At 35.6% G+C, this 20,866-nt stretch overlaps 2 protein-coding genes and 1 long non-coding RNA gene across 3 annotated transcripts; 1 reads left to right on the forward strand and 2 right to left on the reverse strand.

Moving 5' to 3' along the window:
- Positions 1-2,842: 2,842 nt before the first annotated feature.
- Positions 2,843-5,586, reverse strand: LOC126690919 (uncharacterized). The gene is made up of 2 exons (XM_050386027.1): positions 5,411-5,586; positions 2,843-3,714 (listed from the first exon to the last, which is right to left on the reverse strand). The coding sequence occupies exons 1-2, from the start codon at positions 5,443-5,445 to the stop codon at positions 3,162-3,164; spliced, it is 588 nt and encodes a 195-aa protein (XP_050241984.1). The 5' UTR covers positions 5,446-5,586; the 3' UTR covers positions 2,843-3,161.
- A 7,193-nt stretch (positions 5,587-12,779) lies between these two features.
- On the reverse strand, positions 12,780-16,015 carry LOC126693513 (uncharacterized). The gene is made up of 2 exons (XR_007645388.1): positions 15,929-16,015; positions 12,780-15,663 (listed from the first exon to the last, which is right to left on the reverse strand). It is a non-coding gene; the product is annotated as an uncharacterized LOC126693513 (long non-coding RNA).
- Positions 16,016-19,602: 3,587 nt separating this feature from the next.
- On the forward strand, positions 19,603-20,648 carry LOC126691433 (uncharacterized mitochondrial protein AtMg00810-like). Its single transcript, XM_050386483.1, has 2 exons — positions 19,603-20,289; positions 20,442-20,648. Exons 1-2 carry the CDS (start codon positions 19,603-19,605, stop codon positions 20,646-20,648), a joined length of 894 nt encoding a protein of 297 aa, XP_050242440.1.
- The last annotated feature ends 218 nt before the right edge of the window (positions 20,649-20,866 follow it).

The raw sequence follows: 20,866 nt of genomic DNA on the forward strand, positions 1-20,866 counted from the left end.
CCTTCTAAGTTTCTTCAGATTTCATTTCAGTCCTCTAACTTTGCTTTTATTCATTTCAGTCCTCTAGCTTTCAAGTTTATTCAATTAAGGCTTTTCCATCAACTTTTGTTATATATTGTGGTTAATTTTTCAATTTTATAAATTTTTCTTCAAATTTTTAAATTAAAAAAATTCAATTAATTATTGAAAAATATTTTCCAGAATTTTTTTTCAAATTATTTTAACAAAAGTTAACGAAAATGTCTTAATTGAATAAATCTGAAATTAAGAGGACTAAAATGAACGAAAGTAAAGTTAAAGGACTAATATGAAATCTGAAGAAAGTTAGAGGGTCAGTTTTGTATTTTAGCAAAAAATAAACCATTACCACAAGCCAAGAAAATAAACTCACAACCACCAAAAAAAAAAAAAAAAAAACCCTCCATTGGAAAATAAAAGAAAAATATATATCTCACACGATACGAGATTGGTAGAGTGGTGTGGTGGATGGCACAACAAGCTCGATGGAGTGGCTTGGTGGTCAACATGGTGAGATTGGTGTGGTGTTGTGGTCATGTGGTGAGATTGGCATGGTTGAGAGAGAGAGAGAGAGAGAGAGAGAGAGAGAGAGAGAGAGAGAGAGAGAGAGAGAGAGAGAGAGAGAGAGAGAGAGAGAGAGAGAGAGAGAGAGAGAGAGAGAGAGAGAGAGAGAGAGAGAGAGAGAGAGAGAGAGAGAGAGAGAGAGAGTAAACAAAATAGGAATAAAATTTTAGCATTTGTTGTCTGTATTGTTCTAATGAACAGTACAGTTTTAAAAATAGAATTGTACAGATAGAAATGCTAAAACTTTTTAATATTTTTTATTCCATTTTTCTCTCTCCCCTCTCACCCGTGACCTATCTGATTCACTCTCTTAGCCTCTCTTTCTCTCATTCACTTTCAACCTCTCTTTTATTTTTTTGGAATTAGACTCTCCTTTCACTCTCACCGCCGATCTCTCCTTTGATTTCGATTACTCCTTTGGGCTTGCCACCTCACATGCCGCCGATCTTAGTCTCATTGCTGTCGCCGATCTCACCAAACGACTCTCGCCTAGCAACCAACCTTGTCTGACCGCATCTCGTCCAGTTGTTGTTGATCATTGAATCTCCTCTCCCTAAGCCATCGTTGATTTGCCTAGCCTCCTCTCCTCGAGATCTCTGTCATGGTGGTTGTGGTGGTGGTTTTTTTTGTGTGTGTTGTTACAGTGGGCTAACATTGGTTGTGGTGATTTTTTGGGTTTTTTTTTTGGTTGTTGTAGTGGTTGATTTTGGTGGTCGGTGGTTAATTATGTGTGGTGGTTGGTGATTGTTAGCTGTGGTGTGGTGATCTGTGGGTGGTGCGGGATTTTGTATTTATTTATTTTTATATATATTGTAGGGGTGTTTTTTGGTTATTTTAATGTGTTGTATATATTATTTTAATGTGTTGAAGGAAAGAGTAAAATATCTGATATATGGTATATTGTAAAATAGTGTGTAAAAAAGAAAAAGAAAATAAAAAGTAGGTTTTTATGTGTGAAAATGGCATTTGAGATAGAATGTCTGATGCTAGTGCGTGTGTGGGGCCAATTTTTGCATGACCCCAACACTTGCTAATTGGTCATCCCCGCACTTTGACTAAGGGGATGTGTTAGGAAAGCTTCTCCCAGTGTGTAGGCAGATGGGATGTTGGTCAATAGCATTAAATAAGATGGTTTGTTTCTCAAAAAAAAAAAAAAAAGATGGTTTGTTGTGGGCACAATCAATGCCAATGTGAAGAGAGTTAGGGTGAATTATTGTTGAAAATGACTCCATAATTGGCCAACTAGGGAAGGGAATCATATGTTGATGGTCGGATTGATTGAGGTGATTGCATAGCTTGGTCATTGATTTTTAAGGCATGGGTACTCCCACAAATTCTATGCATTAGATTCTTTTATACACATAGAAAGGGAAAGGGTAACAACGTAACATATATAGGATGCTTTGAATAATTCCACATGGGAAGGGAGTAGAAAACTAGAAATCTAACCATATTGAGTTATTGACCGAGATAAATTGGAGGCTAGCCGGTGAGAGAGCTAGTCCTTGGGCAAGGTTCCGTCTAAGAAGGAAGGTTTTAATGGGCTCATGGATGATGGATGAACTCTGCTAATCGAGCTGGACTCTCAATCTTGAGAAATTAGGCCTAATATATGAAAGGCGGGCCTATATTATCTAATGGGCTCAGTTGTTATTTCCTACTACAATTGACTAAAAGTGAACAAAGAGGAGCTTCAGCAGGTCCATCAAAATCCAGCAATCAGATCCGCTAAGCCTAAAAAGTAAAAACAGCAAATCCACACACCACAACTTTCGAACCATAATTGGCCCAGTACTCACACAAAAGTCGAAGGCCACAAGTTCCAACTTTTACAGACTTTTTTACCTTTTATTTTATTTTATTTTATTACTATTATTATTATTTTTTTGGTTAAATTATTTTTTAATGAGAAGAGACTCTTTTACCGAATCCCTCAAACTAAAATTTATGCTACTCTTTTTCTTTGTGAGGTGCAAAGTAGAGCACGGCATTGGGTTTGATTTTACCCTTATATATATACATATATATATATATATATATATTTGTTGCGTACTTCTCATTGGCACATTAATTATATTGTAGTTTTGGAAGTCATCTCAGAGCTACGGTCACAAAATTTAAAAAATAAACATCTTGTGTCACTTGCTGTGAGGCACAAAATACAAATTGAAAATAGAAAAAATCAAACAAAAATTGAAAATAGAAAAGATCAATAGATCACGGTGACTATTTAAAGCAATCATCAACACATTTTTGATAAACCTCATTATTTTTCTTCTAATCTCCGTACATATGAGTCACATCATTTGTCTTTTTCAACCAGTAGCCTTACGAAGAACCATGACTAATAGTTGTTGCACTTTTCCACTAACCTTGCAATGTTTTAACATCTATGAGATTCAGAACATATTCAACTATTTGTTGCACAAGCTTAACATGATATGAGCATATTAATTTGTGGAGTTTTTAACCTTAGATAGGAGGTGTAGAACTGTAGAAGGAAGATCAAATCGGAATACAAGGCCACTTACTTTGACATGATAATTATATTATAAATCTAAACTGACAAGCAGGACTAATTAAGCATTAATTTCTGGCCTGTTCACCACTTGTTTCTCTATTGAGTTGGCAATTGGCATGGAAGAACTGTTTAATGCTCTGGAAGCTGATTGACATAATGATCGGAAACTATTTTGGAACCAGCCGCACAATATGTTGAATATCTTTGAAGTAGACTGATTGATCGATTGGTAAATTTGTTGAAAACATTGAAGAATTTGTCCGTGGGAGTCGCAAATTAATCGTACAGACATGCATACACATAAAATGAGGATGAACCATCCAAAGGGAGGTACAAGGATCAGCAGCAGCAAGTCACAAGAAAAAGCTCCAAAAATGAAACAAACACACTTGAGTAGAGGGAGGTAGCTTGTGTTGGAAGTAAATTGGCTCATCCCTGCCAATGCTATGGTGTAAACAAGCACGGCTATGACAAAAAGCAACATGGTTGCACCATGTGTTTGATATGGGTTGCCGAAGTTTTGATACTTGACTTGGAGGAGGGTGAGTAGCGATAAGATTAGAAAGCCAAAAGCAGTATGGACTGTCGTAGAGGAACCAAGTTCTTGTTGACTGCCACAAATAGAAAAACATGAAATTGCCTGAGATTACATGCAATATTGGTGTATATATAGTTGAAGAGGGAGTAGAAGGGAATTAAGTGAGTATCCATGAGTCCATGACATTTCATTTGCTAACAAGAGTTTTTTCTTGTAAAGAGATTATGCCCACAAGTTAAATTATTTGGTGTCTTTGAATATGTATCGAAAATTCCATCTCAAATCTTCCTTGAGTAATTATTAGGTATTTTTAGAGTACAACTAATGTGATGCTCCACAAAATATAAGCTACTTAATAATAGAATTAACTTTTTTTTTTTTTTTTTATTACTCTATGGACTAAGAAAAAGAGCATTTACATTGAGTGTGTCAAAATAGTCAAAATGTTTTTTTAGCAGCCCAAATACCAAAAACCAACCAACACGTAGTGTGCTATAGCTTGATTTCTTTTTAGCTTATTGCTGCAATAAACTGCTATCTTTAGCAATTTACTGTAGCAACAATCTAAACACAAATATATATATATATATATATTTTTTTTTTCAATTCTATCTCTCTCTTCCATACATAAAGAAATAATAAAGAACTAACCTCATCACATGTGCTCCATACGTGCAATGAGGCTCTTTTTTTTATTTTGAGTTTAATATCATAATTTTTCAATTAGTGAGGTTACATAGAAGAGATCTTTAAAAAGCTATTTAGGATTTTGAAAAGAAGTAAACAGTTAGGTTTAGTAAAAAAAATGTATCAATTGTGTGTGAGATATATTTACATAGAAAATATATACTAATTTTTAGTAAAAAATTTCTAGGGTAGTTTTTTGTTTATGAATTTTGTTAAATTACAATTTTAACCCTATTTTTTTACTTTTTAGGAATAACAATTATCTAATTAGATTAGAGATATTTTTGACATTTTTTTGAAGTCATAACTAACTTTTTGAATTCTCTTAATATATGGAGATAAAAAAAAAAAAAATTAGAGCATTCACATTTGATTAGCTAAACAATTTAGCTTTTAGCACACAAAAAAACTACTTTATATATTTTAGCATGCCACTTTACAATACACAATACATCTCATACTCTATTATTTTAGCTCTTCGTATAAATATTTTTATTTTATTCTTTATTATTTCTTTATGCATGAAAGAGAGAGAGAGAATTGAATATAAAATAATTTTTTTGTGTTTGGATTGTTGCTACAGTAACCGCTAAAAGTAGCAATTTACTATAGTAACAAACTAAAAAATTTAGCTATAGCAGACCAGATGATGAACATTCTTTTTTTGGTATTTGAAGTGATAAAATAATAAAGTATAGGATGTAGGGTTTATTGTTAAGTGTTATGCTAAAATAGATTAAAAAAAAAAACAATTTTTTGGTGTGCAAAGTAAATGTTTTAGCAGACAGGTTGTGAATGATCTTATGTCATATTTTTATATTATTTTTTAGCCAAACGGAACCTTTAGTAACTCTGCCCAGAACAGAGCACTACCCTGCTCATGGGGCAATTTCGGTATCAGCTCTCAATAAGGAGTAAGATTGAACTATAAGCCTTACTAAAAAAAGAAAATGATGGTGCAGGTAAGACATTGATACACGTTCCTGTTTTGTCAAGAAAATTTTTATTAATATTGAACAAGTAAGATTCATGGGTATATAAAGAAATGTAGAACTTTTTAAAGCAAAGAAATTTGAACTAACCCTTCATGTTCGTGACGACGATTTCTGCCCTCCATTCTTGCCTCCTTGTGTTTGTGTGTTCAGTGTTCCTCTTTGCTATGTGTAATGTGTTTGCCTCTCTCTATACTTTGTTTTATAGTGTTCTTCTGCAGTCCTTCATGTCATGTTTGTGGTAGAATCGCCTGCGTACTGATAAATATACAATTTCTGCATTTTTGAGCAGCTAGTCCAATAATAAAGTGCCAAGTAATAAAGTTCCTTTCTATACTACGTTTTATATTGTTTCTTCTGCAGTTACTCATGCCATGTTTGTGGTAGAATCAGCTAATAGTGATGAATATGCAATTCCTGCAATCCGAGCCACTAGCTGCTAGTCAAATATATATATATATATTTTAAATGTCAACATCAAATCAGTAGTTTGCCCTTCTATACATAGTTTTGTTACTTTTGTCGTTCTTAATGTCACGTTTGTGGTAGATACGACCACTTGCATACTGATGAATATGTAATTACTACCACCGACAGAGGTGGCCTAGTGGTCTTGGTGTGAACGTAGAGCACCAGGTCCCATGTTTGACTGTGGGATTTCTACCTGCAACTAACCTTAAGCTTCTAGCTCTCTCTCGTAGGGCTAAGGTGAAGTCTCTGGTCACCCCAACTATAGTAGCTATGATTCAATTTAATATTCTCTAGCGGAAAGCACTTATGGTCACGCCCAGGAGGTGAGTCTCCCCTTGTTCATAAAAAAAAAGAAAAAGAGAAAAAAAAAAAGTGATTACTAATTCGTATAATTTGAGATTGTGATGATTGTTTGGGTTTGACAGTTGACACCTCTGAATATTGCTGAGTCAGACATGCTTTTGATGCTTGGATTTCTCAGCTGTGACTTGGCAGATTACACATTGACGGATCACAGAGCTGGTACCACCCAAAAAGTTGTGTATCTGGGTTCCACATTGTCTGGAAAATATATCCTTGAGACTTTGATCTCAGATAGTTCCACATCTTTCCCGTTTGGAAAATAAAAAGTAAATTACTCCACCCATCTTGTCACCATCTGCAACAAATTGTGCGGATTTTGGTTTCCACTTTCCACTTCCACATCTTTAGAGTTATTATTTAATATCTAAAGCTGTCAGCATATTATTTGTTGCTGAATCACTCTGTGGGCTAATGCATCTGGATCCTTAATTTGCTTTATCACTGTACCCTCAGTATACTACAGTAACTACACTTTCTTTCCATAAAAAGAAAAAGAAAAAAAAAAGAAATGGATGTCACATCTGGATTTTGTACATGAGATTCATTTTATATTGTTGAATAATTTCACATGCAGATGGTGGGATCCATTAATCACCATCTTTTGTTCGGAAAAGTGGAATTGTTTTATGGAAAGTAAATCAATTTATCAAAGGGGCCAAAGTAGTTCAAATATCAGTAATTAGGTCAAATTTTGTGGAGCTCTGAGGGGAGTGAATGACTGATGGACACAACTAACACGCGTGGAATCACTTTTTTTTTTTTTTTTTTTCTTCCTCCTATTACCCAATTGATCACTTCAACAACCATAAATTTTGTTATGAAAAAAGTTGTGTAAAACATTATTGAAATTATTGAACACTATGTTAAGGAAAGTATTTCCATTCATGACAGTGCTGATCTTGTGGGCAAGACAGCTAGCTCATTTCCTATTATAATCCCAACAGCTACTGCAGAAATTAAGTCAACAAACACCTCTGTTATGGAAAGCTAAAACAAAGGAGCGTGACCCACGTGCAGACAAACTCCACTAATCTGTCACTGCATTCCCCGTGCTAATACATTCCTTAATATATGTATATTCCTTGTATATGCATTGTAGTATATATATTCTGGTTGTATCTCATATCTTCAATATATAGAGAAATAGGGTAATTCTACAGTACCCCCTCTTTTTTTTTGGGGGTACGGTACCCACTAGTAGGCAACCTGCTATATTAGGTTACCAAAATATCACATTTGATAGTACCATCCTCACATTGTGTAGTACTAACATCACAAGTGATTGTACTTTTGTCACATTCTGTGGTTCCCTTATTTTTTCTCACATTTGATGGTACCTTCCTCACATTGTGCAGTACCAATATCACATGTGACTGTATTTTTGTCGCATTTGGTGGTTCCTTTATTTTTTTTTCTCACATTTGATGGTACCATTCTCACATCTCACATTGTGTAGTACTAACATCATATGTGATTGTACTTTTGTCACATTCGGTGGTTTCCTTATTTTTTCTCACATTTGATGGTACCATCCTCACATTGTGTAGTATTAACATCACATGTGACTGTACTTTTGTCACATTCGGTGGTTCCTTTATTTTTTTCTCACATTTGATGGCACCATTCTCACATTGTACAGTACCAATATCACATGTGACTGTACTTTTGTCACATTTGGTGGTTCCTTTATTTTTTTTCTTACATTTGATGGTGCTATCCTCACATTGCACAGTACCAACATCATATGTGACTGTACTTTTGTCACATTCGGTGGTTCTCTTATTTTTTTCCTCACATTTTATGGTACCAGTCTCACAAAGCACAGTACTAACATCACATGTGATTGTACTTTTGTCACATTCGGTAGTTCCCTTATTTTTTTTCCTCACATTTTATGGTACCATCCTCACATTGCGCAGTACCAACATCACATGTGACTGTACTTTTGTCACATTCGGTGGTTTCCTTATTTTTTTTCTCACATTTGACGGTTTCATTATCACATTGTGCAGTTCCAATATCACATTTGACAATTCTTTTGTCACATATAGTGGTTCCTTTATTTTTTTTCTCAAATTTGATGATTCCATTGTCATATTAAGCAGTACCAACATCACATCTGTTCTATTTTTGTCACATGTGATAGTTCTTTTGTCACATTGGTTAGTTCCCTTACTTTTTTTCTCACATTTGACAGTTTCATTCTCATATTATGTAGTTTCAACATCACATGTGACAGTTCTTTTGTCGCATTCGATGGTTCCCTTATTTTTTTCTCACATTTGACAGTTTCATCCCCACATTGTATAGTTCCAACATTACATGTGACAGTTCTTTTCTCACATTTTGTGTTTCTCTTACTTTTTTCTCACATTTAACGCTTCCGTCCTCACATTGTGCAGTTCTAATATCATATTTGACAGTTCTTTTGTCACATTCGGTAGTTCTCTTATTTTTTTTTCTCACATTTGACGGTTCCATCGTCACATTGTGCAGTTCCAACATTACATTTGGCAGTTCTTTTGTTACATTTAGTGGTTCCTTTATTTATTTTTCAAACTTGATGGTTCCATTATCACATTGTGCTGTTTCAATATCAAATTTGACAGTTGTTCTGTCACATATAATGGTTCCTTTATTTTTTTTTTTTCTCAAATTTGATGGTTCCATTGTCACATTAAGTAGTACCAACATCGCATCTAACTCTATTTTTGTCACATTTAGTGGTACCCTATTTTTTATTCTCAAATTTGACAGTTCTAATATTACATTGGGCAGTACCAACATCGCTTTTGATTGTACTTTTGTCAAATTTGGTGGTACCCTATTTTATTTTTTTTCTTACAATTGATAGTTCAATCATCACAGTAGATAGTACAAATATCACATCTGACCATAATTTTACATTTGGGCCTACCACTGAAATCACTTTTTTACTTACTAATAACCGCTCATCACAATAGTAATTTTTTTTTTTAAGTTATTAAAAAATTTAGATCTAAAAACCAAAAAAAAAAAAAAAAAAAAAAGGCATCCCAAGAAATTAGCCCAACCACAATAATTACTTTTGTTCACAAAAAAAATCAGCTGGATTTATCTTGGTTTCTTCCACACTTAATTGGTATACCAATTAACTTCCTACATATCTCCCTTGGTAGCTTCCATCACATTCAGTGGAAGCTACCACCATCACAACATTCGGTGATTCCTTTATTTTTTTTCCTCACATTTGATGGTTTCATTGTCACATTGAGCAATACTAACATCTTATTTGACCGTACTTTTCTCATATTCGATGGTACTTTAATTTTTACTCACATTTAACAGTTCCATCGTCACATTGGACAGTACCAACATCACATGTGACAGTACTTTTGTTACATTCGATAGTTTCCTCTTTTTATTTTTTTTTCCTCACATTTGATGGTTTTATTATCACATTAAGTAGCACAAACATTACATATGATAGTATTTTTGCCACAAATGACCAAAATGACTAGAAACCTTAAAAATGACTAAAATACTCTGAAACTTATAAAATGGCCCAAATACCCTCGAAATCCTCTAAAATTACCGGAATACTCTTAGAACCTAAAAGATAATTAAAATACCCTTAGAACCTAAAAAATGACCGAATGACCCTAAAACCTAAAAAATTATCGAAGTACCTCTTGAAACCTAATAGTGACCGAAATACCCTTAAAACCAAAAAAATGACTATAATGCCATTAAAACCTATAAAATGACCGAAATACCAATAGAACATAAAAAATGACAAAAAAAAAAAAAAAACCCTTAGAATCTAAAAAATGACTATAATAGCCTTGAAACCTAAAAAATTACCGAAAACCCCTAAAACCTAAATAATGACCAGATTACCTTAGAACCTAAAAAATGACCGAAATATTTGAAATTCAATTGGATGGCAACATTTGGATTTGGATTATTTTGAACCAAGGATGTAAAATGCCTTGATTTGAAATCTATTAATTTTAAAATTCCGTATTTGGGTCTTCTTATATAACGAAAGATTTGAAATTTCATTGTTTGGATACCTAAATTTGAATTTAAATTTAAGATCATAAAATATATTTTCCAATTATTATTTTTCTTAAACCTTCTACATTTTAATTTTAGTAACATTTTTAATAGATACACGAGGTAATGAAAAAGCCATTGATAACCTAATTGACAAGATAATGGGTAAAAATCTGTCGTCATAGCCAACTAATAATTTGCTATTAGTAACAACTTGAACTTGCAAAATATGAATTTATCATATTGTTAAAAATAATTTTTATTGTTCCATTATAATCATTATCAATGGAGAGGACAATCATAATCAATCTAGATATTATGGACAATCATGCACATTCATGCAAAAGATTATCTTACATGAGAAGTCATTTTTTTCTAGGGACAAGACTACACAACATTGTGAAGCCATGAATGCCTTTTTGAATAGATTTTTGGATAGGCAAACTAGGCTTTATGAGTTATTCCAACAAGTTAATAGAGCACTTACATGTATTTAACACAATGAGGTGGGGGTAGATTTTACTTCTAAATATATTAAAGGCGAAAATGCACTTTTGGTCTCTACATTTTGGGCCTTGTTACAATTTGGTCCCTAAATTGATTTAGGTCCTAGGTCAGTCCCTGATTTTCAAAAATCGTTTTTAAAATAGTCCCTACTGTTAACCCAGTGACAGAAAATGCTGATGTGGCAAACGGCGTGTCCTACTTGCTGACATGGCGCTGACGTGGATATTAAAATATTATTAAAAATACCAGGTCAGCATCCATGTCAGCGTTTTAATGACAAGTCAGCATTTTAATTAATAAAAAAATAAAAATAATTTTAAAAAAATTAAACTGAAAAAATTCAAAATCAAAAACAAAAAAAGAAAAAACTTTTTCAGATTCTCTATTTCTCTGTATCTTTCTTCTTTTCGTTTCCTTTCTTCTTCTTTTTTTCCAAATCCTCTCTTTCTCTGTCTCTTCCATTTTCTCGTTAGCCACGCGGACGATGTGAGAACGAAATCCGGCGAGACCATGACGGACTCGGTGGTCCCCAACGGAACCTTCAGCCGGATCGAGCAGTGGATCGCGACGATCACGCGCTTGTTGTTCGCGCTGGTTATGCCGGAATCTCTGAACCCGGCCGACCTCGCTGTGGAGACCAGCGACTGAGCTGAGGTGAGGTCTTTGCACTCCACAGCGACAATGAGCGGTTCGAAGCGGAGGACGAGTTCGGACTCGGGTTCGGAGCGAGTTGGTGAGTTGGGGAAGAGGAGGGAGATGACCGAGTTGGGATGGGCTGGGTCGTGGGAGACGAAGAGCCAGGAGCCGCCTTTGGATTTTTTGTTAGGTTGGGTTTGGTGTATGGGTTGGGAGAGGATGGAGATACGGCCAGAGCATTTGGATTTTTTGTTGGGTTGGGTTGGGTTTGGTGTATGGGTTAGGAAAGGATGGAGATACGGTCGGAGCAGGAGCTGGTGGTGAAGTAGCAAGGGTGGTTGTTGAGCCGGAGATACAGCTGCTTTTTTCTGGGTTTCTGTAGGGGTAGGTGGTCGGTAGTGGAGGTGGAGATTGGTGTGGCTGTGGAGATCGGTGTGGCCATGTTTGTGTTTCGGAGATGGAGTTGTCTCGGTGAGTTTGGTTTTGTGCTTGTGGTTTTTTTTTTTTTTTTTTTTTTTTTTTTTTTTTTTTTCTGATGTGGATTTGTATATTTATTTCATGGATTTATTGGGTTTGATTTACTAGAGGTTTATGGGCTTGATTTCTTGGATTTATTGGGTTTGATTTACTGGATGTTTATGGGTTTGATTTCTTAGATTTATTGGGTGGTTTATGAGTTTGATTTCTTGGATTTATTAGGTTTGATTTACCGGATGTTTATGGGTTTGATTTTTTGGATTTATTGGGTTTGATTTGGGGAAGAACATGAAGCATGAAGTTCATGTCCTGGGGAAGAAGAAGAACAATGTTCTTCCGAAAAATAATGAAAAACAAACCCATTTTTTAAACTCAAAATTTTAAACTGAAAAAACTTTTTTTTTTCTTAATTTAACTAAATTAATGTTTATTTATTTATTTATTTTAAAAATTCTGACCTGGATTTTTGTTTTAATTTTTTATTAATTTAAATTTGATATGGCATTTCAAAAATGCTAAATAAGTTTTTTTTAATAATATTTTAATATCCACGTCAGCGCCATGTCAACAAGTAGGGCACGCCGTTTGCCACCTTAGCATTTTCTGTCACTGGGTTGACGGTAGGGACTATTTTAAAAACGATTTTTGAAAATCAGGGACTGACTTAGGACCTAAATCAATTTAGGGACCAAATTGTAACAAGGCCCAAAATGTAGGGACCAAAAGTGCATTTTCGCCTATATTAAATCTATTATGATTACTAGGTTAGTTAAAATCGAGAAGTATACCACTAATATAATGACAAGGGAAATATTCCATATGTATATGCCACAATTTGTTTACTAAGAAATCACTTTTCCATAAATTCACATTTGAAATAACAAAATTCACTAATTCTATTTGAATGTGCCATAGATGATCCAAAGAAATCAGACCACCTACTTGCACTTGGATCTAAATATGGTAGTTTTCATCTCATAATATTTATAACTTGAATTGATATATAACTCACTTTCATGAACTACAAGCCGGTCACTTGTTGCAAAGTATCTAAAAGAAGCAGACAAACTACAAAGAAATCCATCTAAAAAGGGAAAAAAATCATTTAAAAAGATATCCACTACAATGTGTCTTGTTCACATCTATATTTGAATACCATCATGGCAACAATTGAAAAAAGAGACAATCATAAGCATATGCATTTCTGGCTCATTCATTCTTAAGTTCTGAACTGGGAAACTTCTAACTCGCAAGAATTTCTTATTATCCCTTCTGCAACTCCATTAGCAACAAAAATATCTGCATTTACATGATATAACTATTAGAGCTTGAAAAAAAAGGAGATGTTCATAAGAGCAAATCTCTTTGCATAGAGCCTTAGATATTTATTTATATAACTATTATTATTCAAGAACTTTGGCTCATCTAGTTCAACCTGACAATATCAGCAAATTCAAAATCATATATAATAAGTTTGTTAAATAAATAAAAAAATCTAGTAAACAACAACATGCTAAAAAAATGATATAATCATATAATGAACCTTTGAGAGGTTTCTTATTATCTGAAAGTTGAGTAATAATGTAAATGATTGTGGGTGCATATCAATGTTTCAGCTTTGTTTTAGAGCTTGGTCTTGTTACATGGACTTCAATTGTATGTGTATATGCATTCCAGATGTTATCTTTTTACATGGATGTCATTCTAATTATCAACTATAATTAGATAATTGATAATTGATAATTTTTCAATAACAAGGATAAAACAGCTTTGGGTTTAGGTTGGATGCTTATATCCCAAAAAAAGCATTGAATGCAAGAGAGAGCTAGAAGGATAAATGCTTACATGACAGATTTTCATGAGGTTGACTCCTACTTATGATGAGCTAGAATTAAACAATAACATCAATGAATGGTCCGAAAAATTAATATAGAGAATCAGATTTAAGAACCTATAACTGTTAAAAAAAAATGGCAAGTGCACAAATCCTAACAGAATAGCTTAATTGGAGAGCAAAACACTTCAAAAACTTAAAACTTATGCTCTGCATTATTAAGTTCTAAAATAACAAACTTTTCTACAAACAATATAATCTTTTAAATAATATTGACATCACACAGTACAACATACATATGCAAATTGGCAGAGCTGTAACACAACATACCTTATAACTTACATTGTACTGGATAGAAATTGCAACAAAGCACACTTCAAAATGAATGCTTTGATAATTTTTCTTATCATCTGCTTGTTTGGCTTTTGGATCTGTATTATGATTATGAAATTCACTTTTCCTGTTTGTCATAAGTGATTAGGTAACTCCCTGTTGGTTCTTCACTTTCAACTTTGGCATATTGACAATTAAAGAATTTTGGTCTCAAGTTGCAGTTTTTAAATTACTCCAACCAGTAAAGTTAAGATAAATAGATGTCCCTATGCTGAATAAAATTTATAAAAATAAAAAAAATAAACTTAAGGCAAACATGCCCTGAACCAGGTTTCAATTATCTCAACCTAATCTTTGTAAAGTGGTCTGAATCAAAGAAGTTTAGCTCAAACGAAAATTTTCCACCCTATGTTTCTTATCTAATGTGAATTATGAAATGGATGATGGATTATGTTCCCTAATCATCCTTAAATGAAATATCCAAAAGCTATAAGACAATGACCTGATCACGTACCTTTCACATTTTAGACATTAATCATAGAACCTTTAGACCATACTTTTTGATCAACAAATCTTTAAAAGTTGAAAGTAAATAAGAGGTCAAAAATCTTAATTGCAATTCTCTGAAAACAAGAAAAAAAGAGAGGCAAAGTGGCAAACTAGCCCCCATTAAAAAAATTAGAATCATGTTTCATATTTATTATTCTTTATACTATAGATAAACCCCTAAATATCAAAAAGTCAGAGATATGAACATGTATTACAATAAGATGTGGGATGTGGGGGTCACCTCATAAAGCTACTATACACATAGGCTTTCAACAAATATTTAAGTTGGTCAGAGTATCCAAAGATGCTTATTATATTAATCAAAATCCCATTACCCCAAACCAGTCCATAAAGCAAAAGTAGAAAACACTGAGAACAGTCCCAAACTTCCAGTTCCATGAAATTCGTTGAAAAACACAAATTGATTTAAATGACACAAACAAATAAAAAGTAGTAAATACAGACAGCTGCCCATGAGGAGTGGCAGAGCAAAGCAAAGCACATAGATAGATATAGATGAACACACCTATTTCATTTCTTTCAGCTTTCGGTGTACAACCAAACTTACCTTTTTATATTACCATAGAGCCATAGAGATTCTCTCCTATATATATAGCTCAACATGTATTTTTTTTTTCAATATTAAACAAAAAAAAAAAACCAATTCCAAATTCAGCTGCCCAAAAATATTTTCAATTCAGTAAAAAAATAAAATAAAATAAAATAAAAGAGATAGAAATTATAATAATGGATTTAATCACAAAACAGGTTGTGAGTGTGAACCAATGAGACCCAACCTTCTTCTTTTCCAGAAATTAGAGTCTGGATCAAGCTTCTCTTCGGTTCTTGCTGGTTCTGATTTACACCTTGTGAGTATGAGAGGCCCTACAGAGACATCTACAGCTTTCAATTCTTCAATGTTTGAGGAGCTGAGGAATCTTTCTTTAATTGAACCTTCGAATTCTTTCAAAAAATCCAACTTTTTCTCGGTTTCAGGAGCTATCCTCAATTCTTGATCTGAAATTGACTCGCTTTTCGATGTGGGTTTCGCTGTATTCTCCGCATGTTCCTCCTCTCTGTTGTTTTCTTGCTCTGTTCCTCTATTTCCTCTGTCCCGAGCGATGTTTCCCAAAATCTACTGGCCATAAACAAATCAAACAAAACCCACAGAGGCACAAATAAACCTAGACAATCCTATCAATATTTTGTGATTCAAATTTACAATTGATGGAAGAGACAGAATCCATGGCATGCACACAGACCACTAGGGTTTTTCCCTAACTTCAACAAATATAGAGGAAAAGGGTTAAGAATTAAAATCCCTAAATGAATGCTATAAGAAATTTAGAGACTCTAGATTGTAAAGACACAGATGCCAAAAAATAGGTTCAGTGATTTACCTAAGAACATCAACAATGAAGGTTGGAGAGAAGAGACGACGAAAGAGAAGAACCCATAGGAACTCGCTTCAGATCAGATCAGATCAGATGCGAGAGAAGAAGAAGAACCGTATGTTGTTTTTTTTTTTTTTTGGGGTTTTATATGTTAACCTGACTGACCGGTAACTGATATCCTATTAAAATCATACAAACGGCTAAGATTAAAACAAGTAAATCAAATGGCTAAAAATTAGGTGGGTACCGTACCCCTAAAAAAAAAAGAGGGGGTACAGAAGGATGACCCAGAGAAATAATTACCTCTTGTATCTTTGAGCTTTCACATGGTATCAGAGCCCTCTGGTTCACACCAAACTTCTCCAATGGCGGACTCAAACTCCTCTGCCAATCTTTTCCAAACACCCAATATAACTCCCTTGATTTCCATAAAATTAGATGGAACAAATTACTTGCAATGGGTCTCTCAATTCTTGCCCATCTTGCGAAGCTATGACCTGTTGAGCATTGTTGATGGCTCAGAGGTGTGTCCTGACAAGCGCACAATTGCTGGGGAAAAACAAGTTAAGAACCCAGAATATGTGCTTTGGTACAAAAAGGACCAACTTGTCTTGAGTTGGATAATTGCAACTCTCACTCCTAATGTTCTTTCCACTGTTTATGGACTGAACACATCTTGCCAAGTTTGGAGTTCTTTGGCAACTAGATATGCTTCCCAATCAAAATCTCGCATTGCTCACTTAAAACGCCAATTGCAGACTTTGCGACAAGAATCTCGATCTTGCTCGGAGTATCTCCAATTGGCTAAGTCATGGGCAGATCAACTTGCTGCCGCAAATAAGCCAGTGGATGATGATGATCTGATTTCATACATAGTCAGTGGTCTAAATCCATCATTCAATACCTTCATCACAACATTTCACCTTGCAACCCGAGAAGCCTCCTGGACATATGTTGACTTCGAAGCTGAGTTGTTGAATCATGAAACTCTTCTCATAAATCAGGGCGTCATGACTTCGACAGACTCAAGTAGCTTTGCCTTGTACTCAAATAAACAACACAATAGAGATCGCAAACCAAAGTTCAACGGAGCACAGAAAACCAATGGCCCATCCAAGTCCCAATTGCCATTTCAAAACCAGAAATCGCACCACACCAATCTTCCAAAGCAGAGGCCAAATCAACCTTCATCCTCACCCTTCAACTCCTCTCGGTCACCTTGCCAAATATGTGGTAAATCAAATCACCAAGGACTTGACTGTTATCATCGAATGGACTACTCTTACCAAGGTCGACATCCTCCGACCCAATTGGCTGCTATGGTTGCTCAAAGCAATTCTCTGTTTGCAGAAGAAGAAGAACAGTCGTGGTATGCAGATAGTGGAGCTAATCAACACATCATTGCTGATTTGGAGAACCTCAATCTATCACGAGAACCATATCAAGGCAGTGTCGACGTGGCTGTGGGCAATGGTTCTGGTCTTCCAATAGCTAATATTGGTTCTACCACTCTCACTGCTCAAAATTCTACCTTTCAATTAAAAACTGTACTTCATTGTCCTGATGTACCTGTTAACTTGCTATCTATACAAAAATTTTGTGTAGAAAATGATTGCTTCTTTAGACTAACAGCAACTCATTTTTTGGTGAAGGAAATTCGGACAGGTTGAGTTCTCTTGCACGGGCACAGTAGAGATGGACTCTATCCCATTCCCTTGCACCGCCTCTCCTTCCATAAATTTCGTGGTCTCACTGCCTTCCTTGGAGTTCAAACCTCTACCTTGGTATGGCACCAACGGTTAGGCCATCCCACCATGTCTACAATTCATCAAGTCATTCATAAAAATAAGCTTCCAATAAGTGACTCAAATAATAAACAATCTTTTTGTGACTCATGTCAACTAGCCAAATGCAAACGCCTACCTTTTTTCAATTCAGATAGAGTGTCTAGTCTTCCCCTTCAATTAGTGCATTCAGATGTATGGCAGTCACCAGTTGTCTCTCTCAGTGGTTGTCGCTATTATGTAATTTTCATTGATGATTATTCAAGATTTTCTTGGTTATTTCCTTTAAAATCCAAATCTGATGTTTACACTTGCTTCATTAAGTTTAAATGTATGGTGGAAAACTTATTTTCTACAAAAATTAAAAGCCTACAATCTGATGGTGGTGGAGAGTATTCCTCCACTCACTTTAAAATTTTTTTGGCTCAAAGTGGCATTTTACATCGGATTTCCTGCCCACACACCTCTCAACAAAATGGTGTTGCCGAAAGAAAACATAGACATGTAATGGACACAGGTTTGGCCTTACTTGCACATTCGGGACTCCAAACAAAATATTGGGTTGATGCCTTTCTCACTGCCATATATCTTATCAATCGCCTACCCACTCCCACTTTGTCTAATCAAACACCCTATTTTAAATTGTTTAACCATGCCCCTGACTACAACTTCTTGAACACCTTTGGATGTGCATGCTTCCCTTTGATGAGACCCTACAATCCTCACAAACTCACCTTTAGGAGCAAAAAATGTATTTTTTTGGGTTATAGTTCAAATCACCATGGCTATCGATGTCTAGACCCCTCAACAAATAGAGTCTATATCTCTCGCGATGTGGTGTTTAATGAACAAGATTTTCCTGCCAAGAATGCGCCATCTCTTCATCCTCATGCAGAGAACTCTCGCCTTGATGAATCACTTCCTCTACCTATGCCTCCACATCCAGGTATTTCTCTTTTTCCCTTAGACCCTCATTCCTCTTCATCTCCTATGGACACCTCAACCTACTCCCCATTACTATCTTCTTCATCTCCCTCTCCTCACCAACAATTGTCTCCACCTTAATCACCTTCTCCAAATTCCTTACTTTCCACATCTGACAACCCTTCCCAACCTAACTCGCCTGAGACTTCTCAACCACCTTTTCCCTCCACCCGAATGGTAACTCGCTCCATGACTGGTGCTTCTCGCCCTAAAAACTTCCCTGACCATAAGCTCTATTACTCCACATGCCACCCTCTTAAGGCCTTCCATGCCAACTCACTTCCTACCGAACCCACCACCTTTAACCAAGCTTTCAAACTCCCTGAATGGCGAGCAACCATAGAGGTAGAATTTGGTGCCTTGTTAGCTAATGGAACCTGGTCCCTTTGTCCTCGACCACCCAACAGAAAAATTATTCGGAATAAATGGGTTTTCCATCTTAAACAAAAGGCTGATGGTTCAATTGATCGTTATAAGGCAAGACTTGTTGCTAAAGGGTTTGATCAAGAGGATGGAGTTGATTACACTGAGACATTTAGCCCTGTTATCAAACCCACCACAATTCGTGTTATCCTTGCACTAGCTGTGCATTTTAATTGGTCCATTCGCCAATTGGATGTCTCAAATGCTTTTTTGCACGGCTCTCTTCTTGAAGAAGTATATATGGAACAGCCAAGGGGATTTGTTGATCCTAAGCTTCCTCATCATGTTTGTTGGTTGCACAAGGCTTTATATGGGCTTAAGCAAGCCCCTCGTGCATAGTTCACTCGTCTTCGACAATCTCTTATCCATTTGGGGTTCCTTGAATCATTGGTTGATGCCTCATTATTTACCTTTCATCATTCTACTATTCACATTTATGTCCTTATTTATGTTGATGATATATTGGTCACTGGCACTCATACATCACATATGTTGCACTTGATTAAGCATCTTCAATTTGACTCTCCATTGAAAGACTTGGGTGAGCTATCTTATTTTTTAGGTGTTCATGCAGTCCGAGATTCACATGGTCTCCACTTGTCGCAATCCAAGTACATTTCAGAGCTCCTCCATCGTGCTCGCATGGTTGGCGCTAAACCATCCTCCACCCCCACTACCTCTGGTTCTAAACTCTCGCGTTTTGATGGTGCACCTTTACCCAATGGCATTGAGTACAGGCAAATTGTTGGTGCTCTCCAGTATTGCACTCTTACCCGTCTTGACATTGCATTCTCAGTAAATCAGTTATGTCAATTTATGCACTCACCTACATCTGATCACTGGACTGCTGCTAAACGGGTGTTGCGCTACTTAAAAGGGACCATAGATCATGGCTTGTCTTTCCCCAAAAGCTCACTTAAGCTTCATGCCTTTTGTGACTCTGATTGGGCTGGCAATCCTGATGACCGACGATCAACCACTGGATTTGGCATCTTTCTTGGCCCTTGTCTTGTTTCTTGGAGTGCCAAGAAGCAACCCGTTGTGGCTCGTTCAAGTACAGAAGCTGAATATCGGGCCATGGCTATTACCACTGCTGACTTATATTGGATACGAATGCTCCTCAAGGATCTCCATGTCCCTTGGTCTCACCTCCCACTTTGTGGTGTGACAATGTTGGTGCGTTGGCCCTTGCTACAAACCCGGTTTTTCATGCTAGAACCAAACATATCGAGGTCGATTACCACTTCATTCATGAAAAAGTTGTTAATAAAGATATGGTGTTTCGCTTTATTTCAACTGATGATCAAGTTGCTGATATTTTTACAAAGGGTCTATCTACTCCACGCTTCTCATTGTTACGGTCCAAGCTTCTGGTTACGCCTTGTCCCATCAGCTTGCGGGGGGATGTTAAGGAAAGTATTTCCATTCATGACAGTGCTGATCTTGTGGGCAAGATAGCTAGCTCATTTCCTATTATAATCCCAACAGCTACTGCAGAAACTAAGTCAACAAGCACCTCTGTTATGGAAAGCTAAAACAGAGGAAATCAATCAAAGGAGCATGACCCACGTGCAAACAAACTCCACTAATCTGTCACTGCCTTTCTTGTGCTAATACATTCCTTAATATATGTATATTCCTTGTATATGCATTGTAGTATATATATTCTGGTTGTATCTCATATCTTCAATATATAGAGAAATAATTACCTCTTGTATCTTTGAGCTTTCACACACTACATGTCTAAAAAATT

The sequence above is a fragment of the Quercus robur genome, chromosome 7, assembly GCF_932294415.1.
Source record: "Quercus robur chromosome 7, dhQueRobu3.1, whole genome shotgun sequence".
Lineage (NCBI taxonomy): Eukaryota > Viridiplantae > Streptophyta > Magnoliopsida > Fagales > Fagaceae > Quercus > Quercus robur.

Excerpts from the sequence above, each read along its gene's own strand:
- LOC126690919 (XM_050386027.1), bottom strand. The coding sequence starts at position 5,445 with ATGGAGGGCAGAAATCGTCGTCACGAACATGAAGG. Across the intron at positions 3,715-5,410 it reads CGTCGTCACGAACATGAAGG|TCAACAAGAACTTGGTTCCT; the intron begins GTTAGTTCAAAT and ends TATTTGTGGCAG.
- LOC126691433 (XM_050386483.1), top strand. The coding sequence starts at position 19,603 with ATGTTGCACTTGATTAAGCATCTTCAATTTGACTCTCCATTGAAAGAC. Across the intron at positions 20,290-20,441 it reads TTTGTGGTGTGACAATGTTG|GGTCTATCTACTCCACGCTT; the intron begins GTGCGTTGGCCC and ends ATTTTTACAAAG.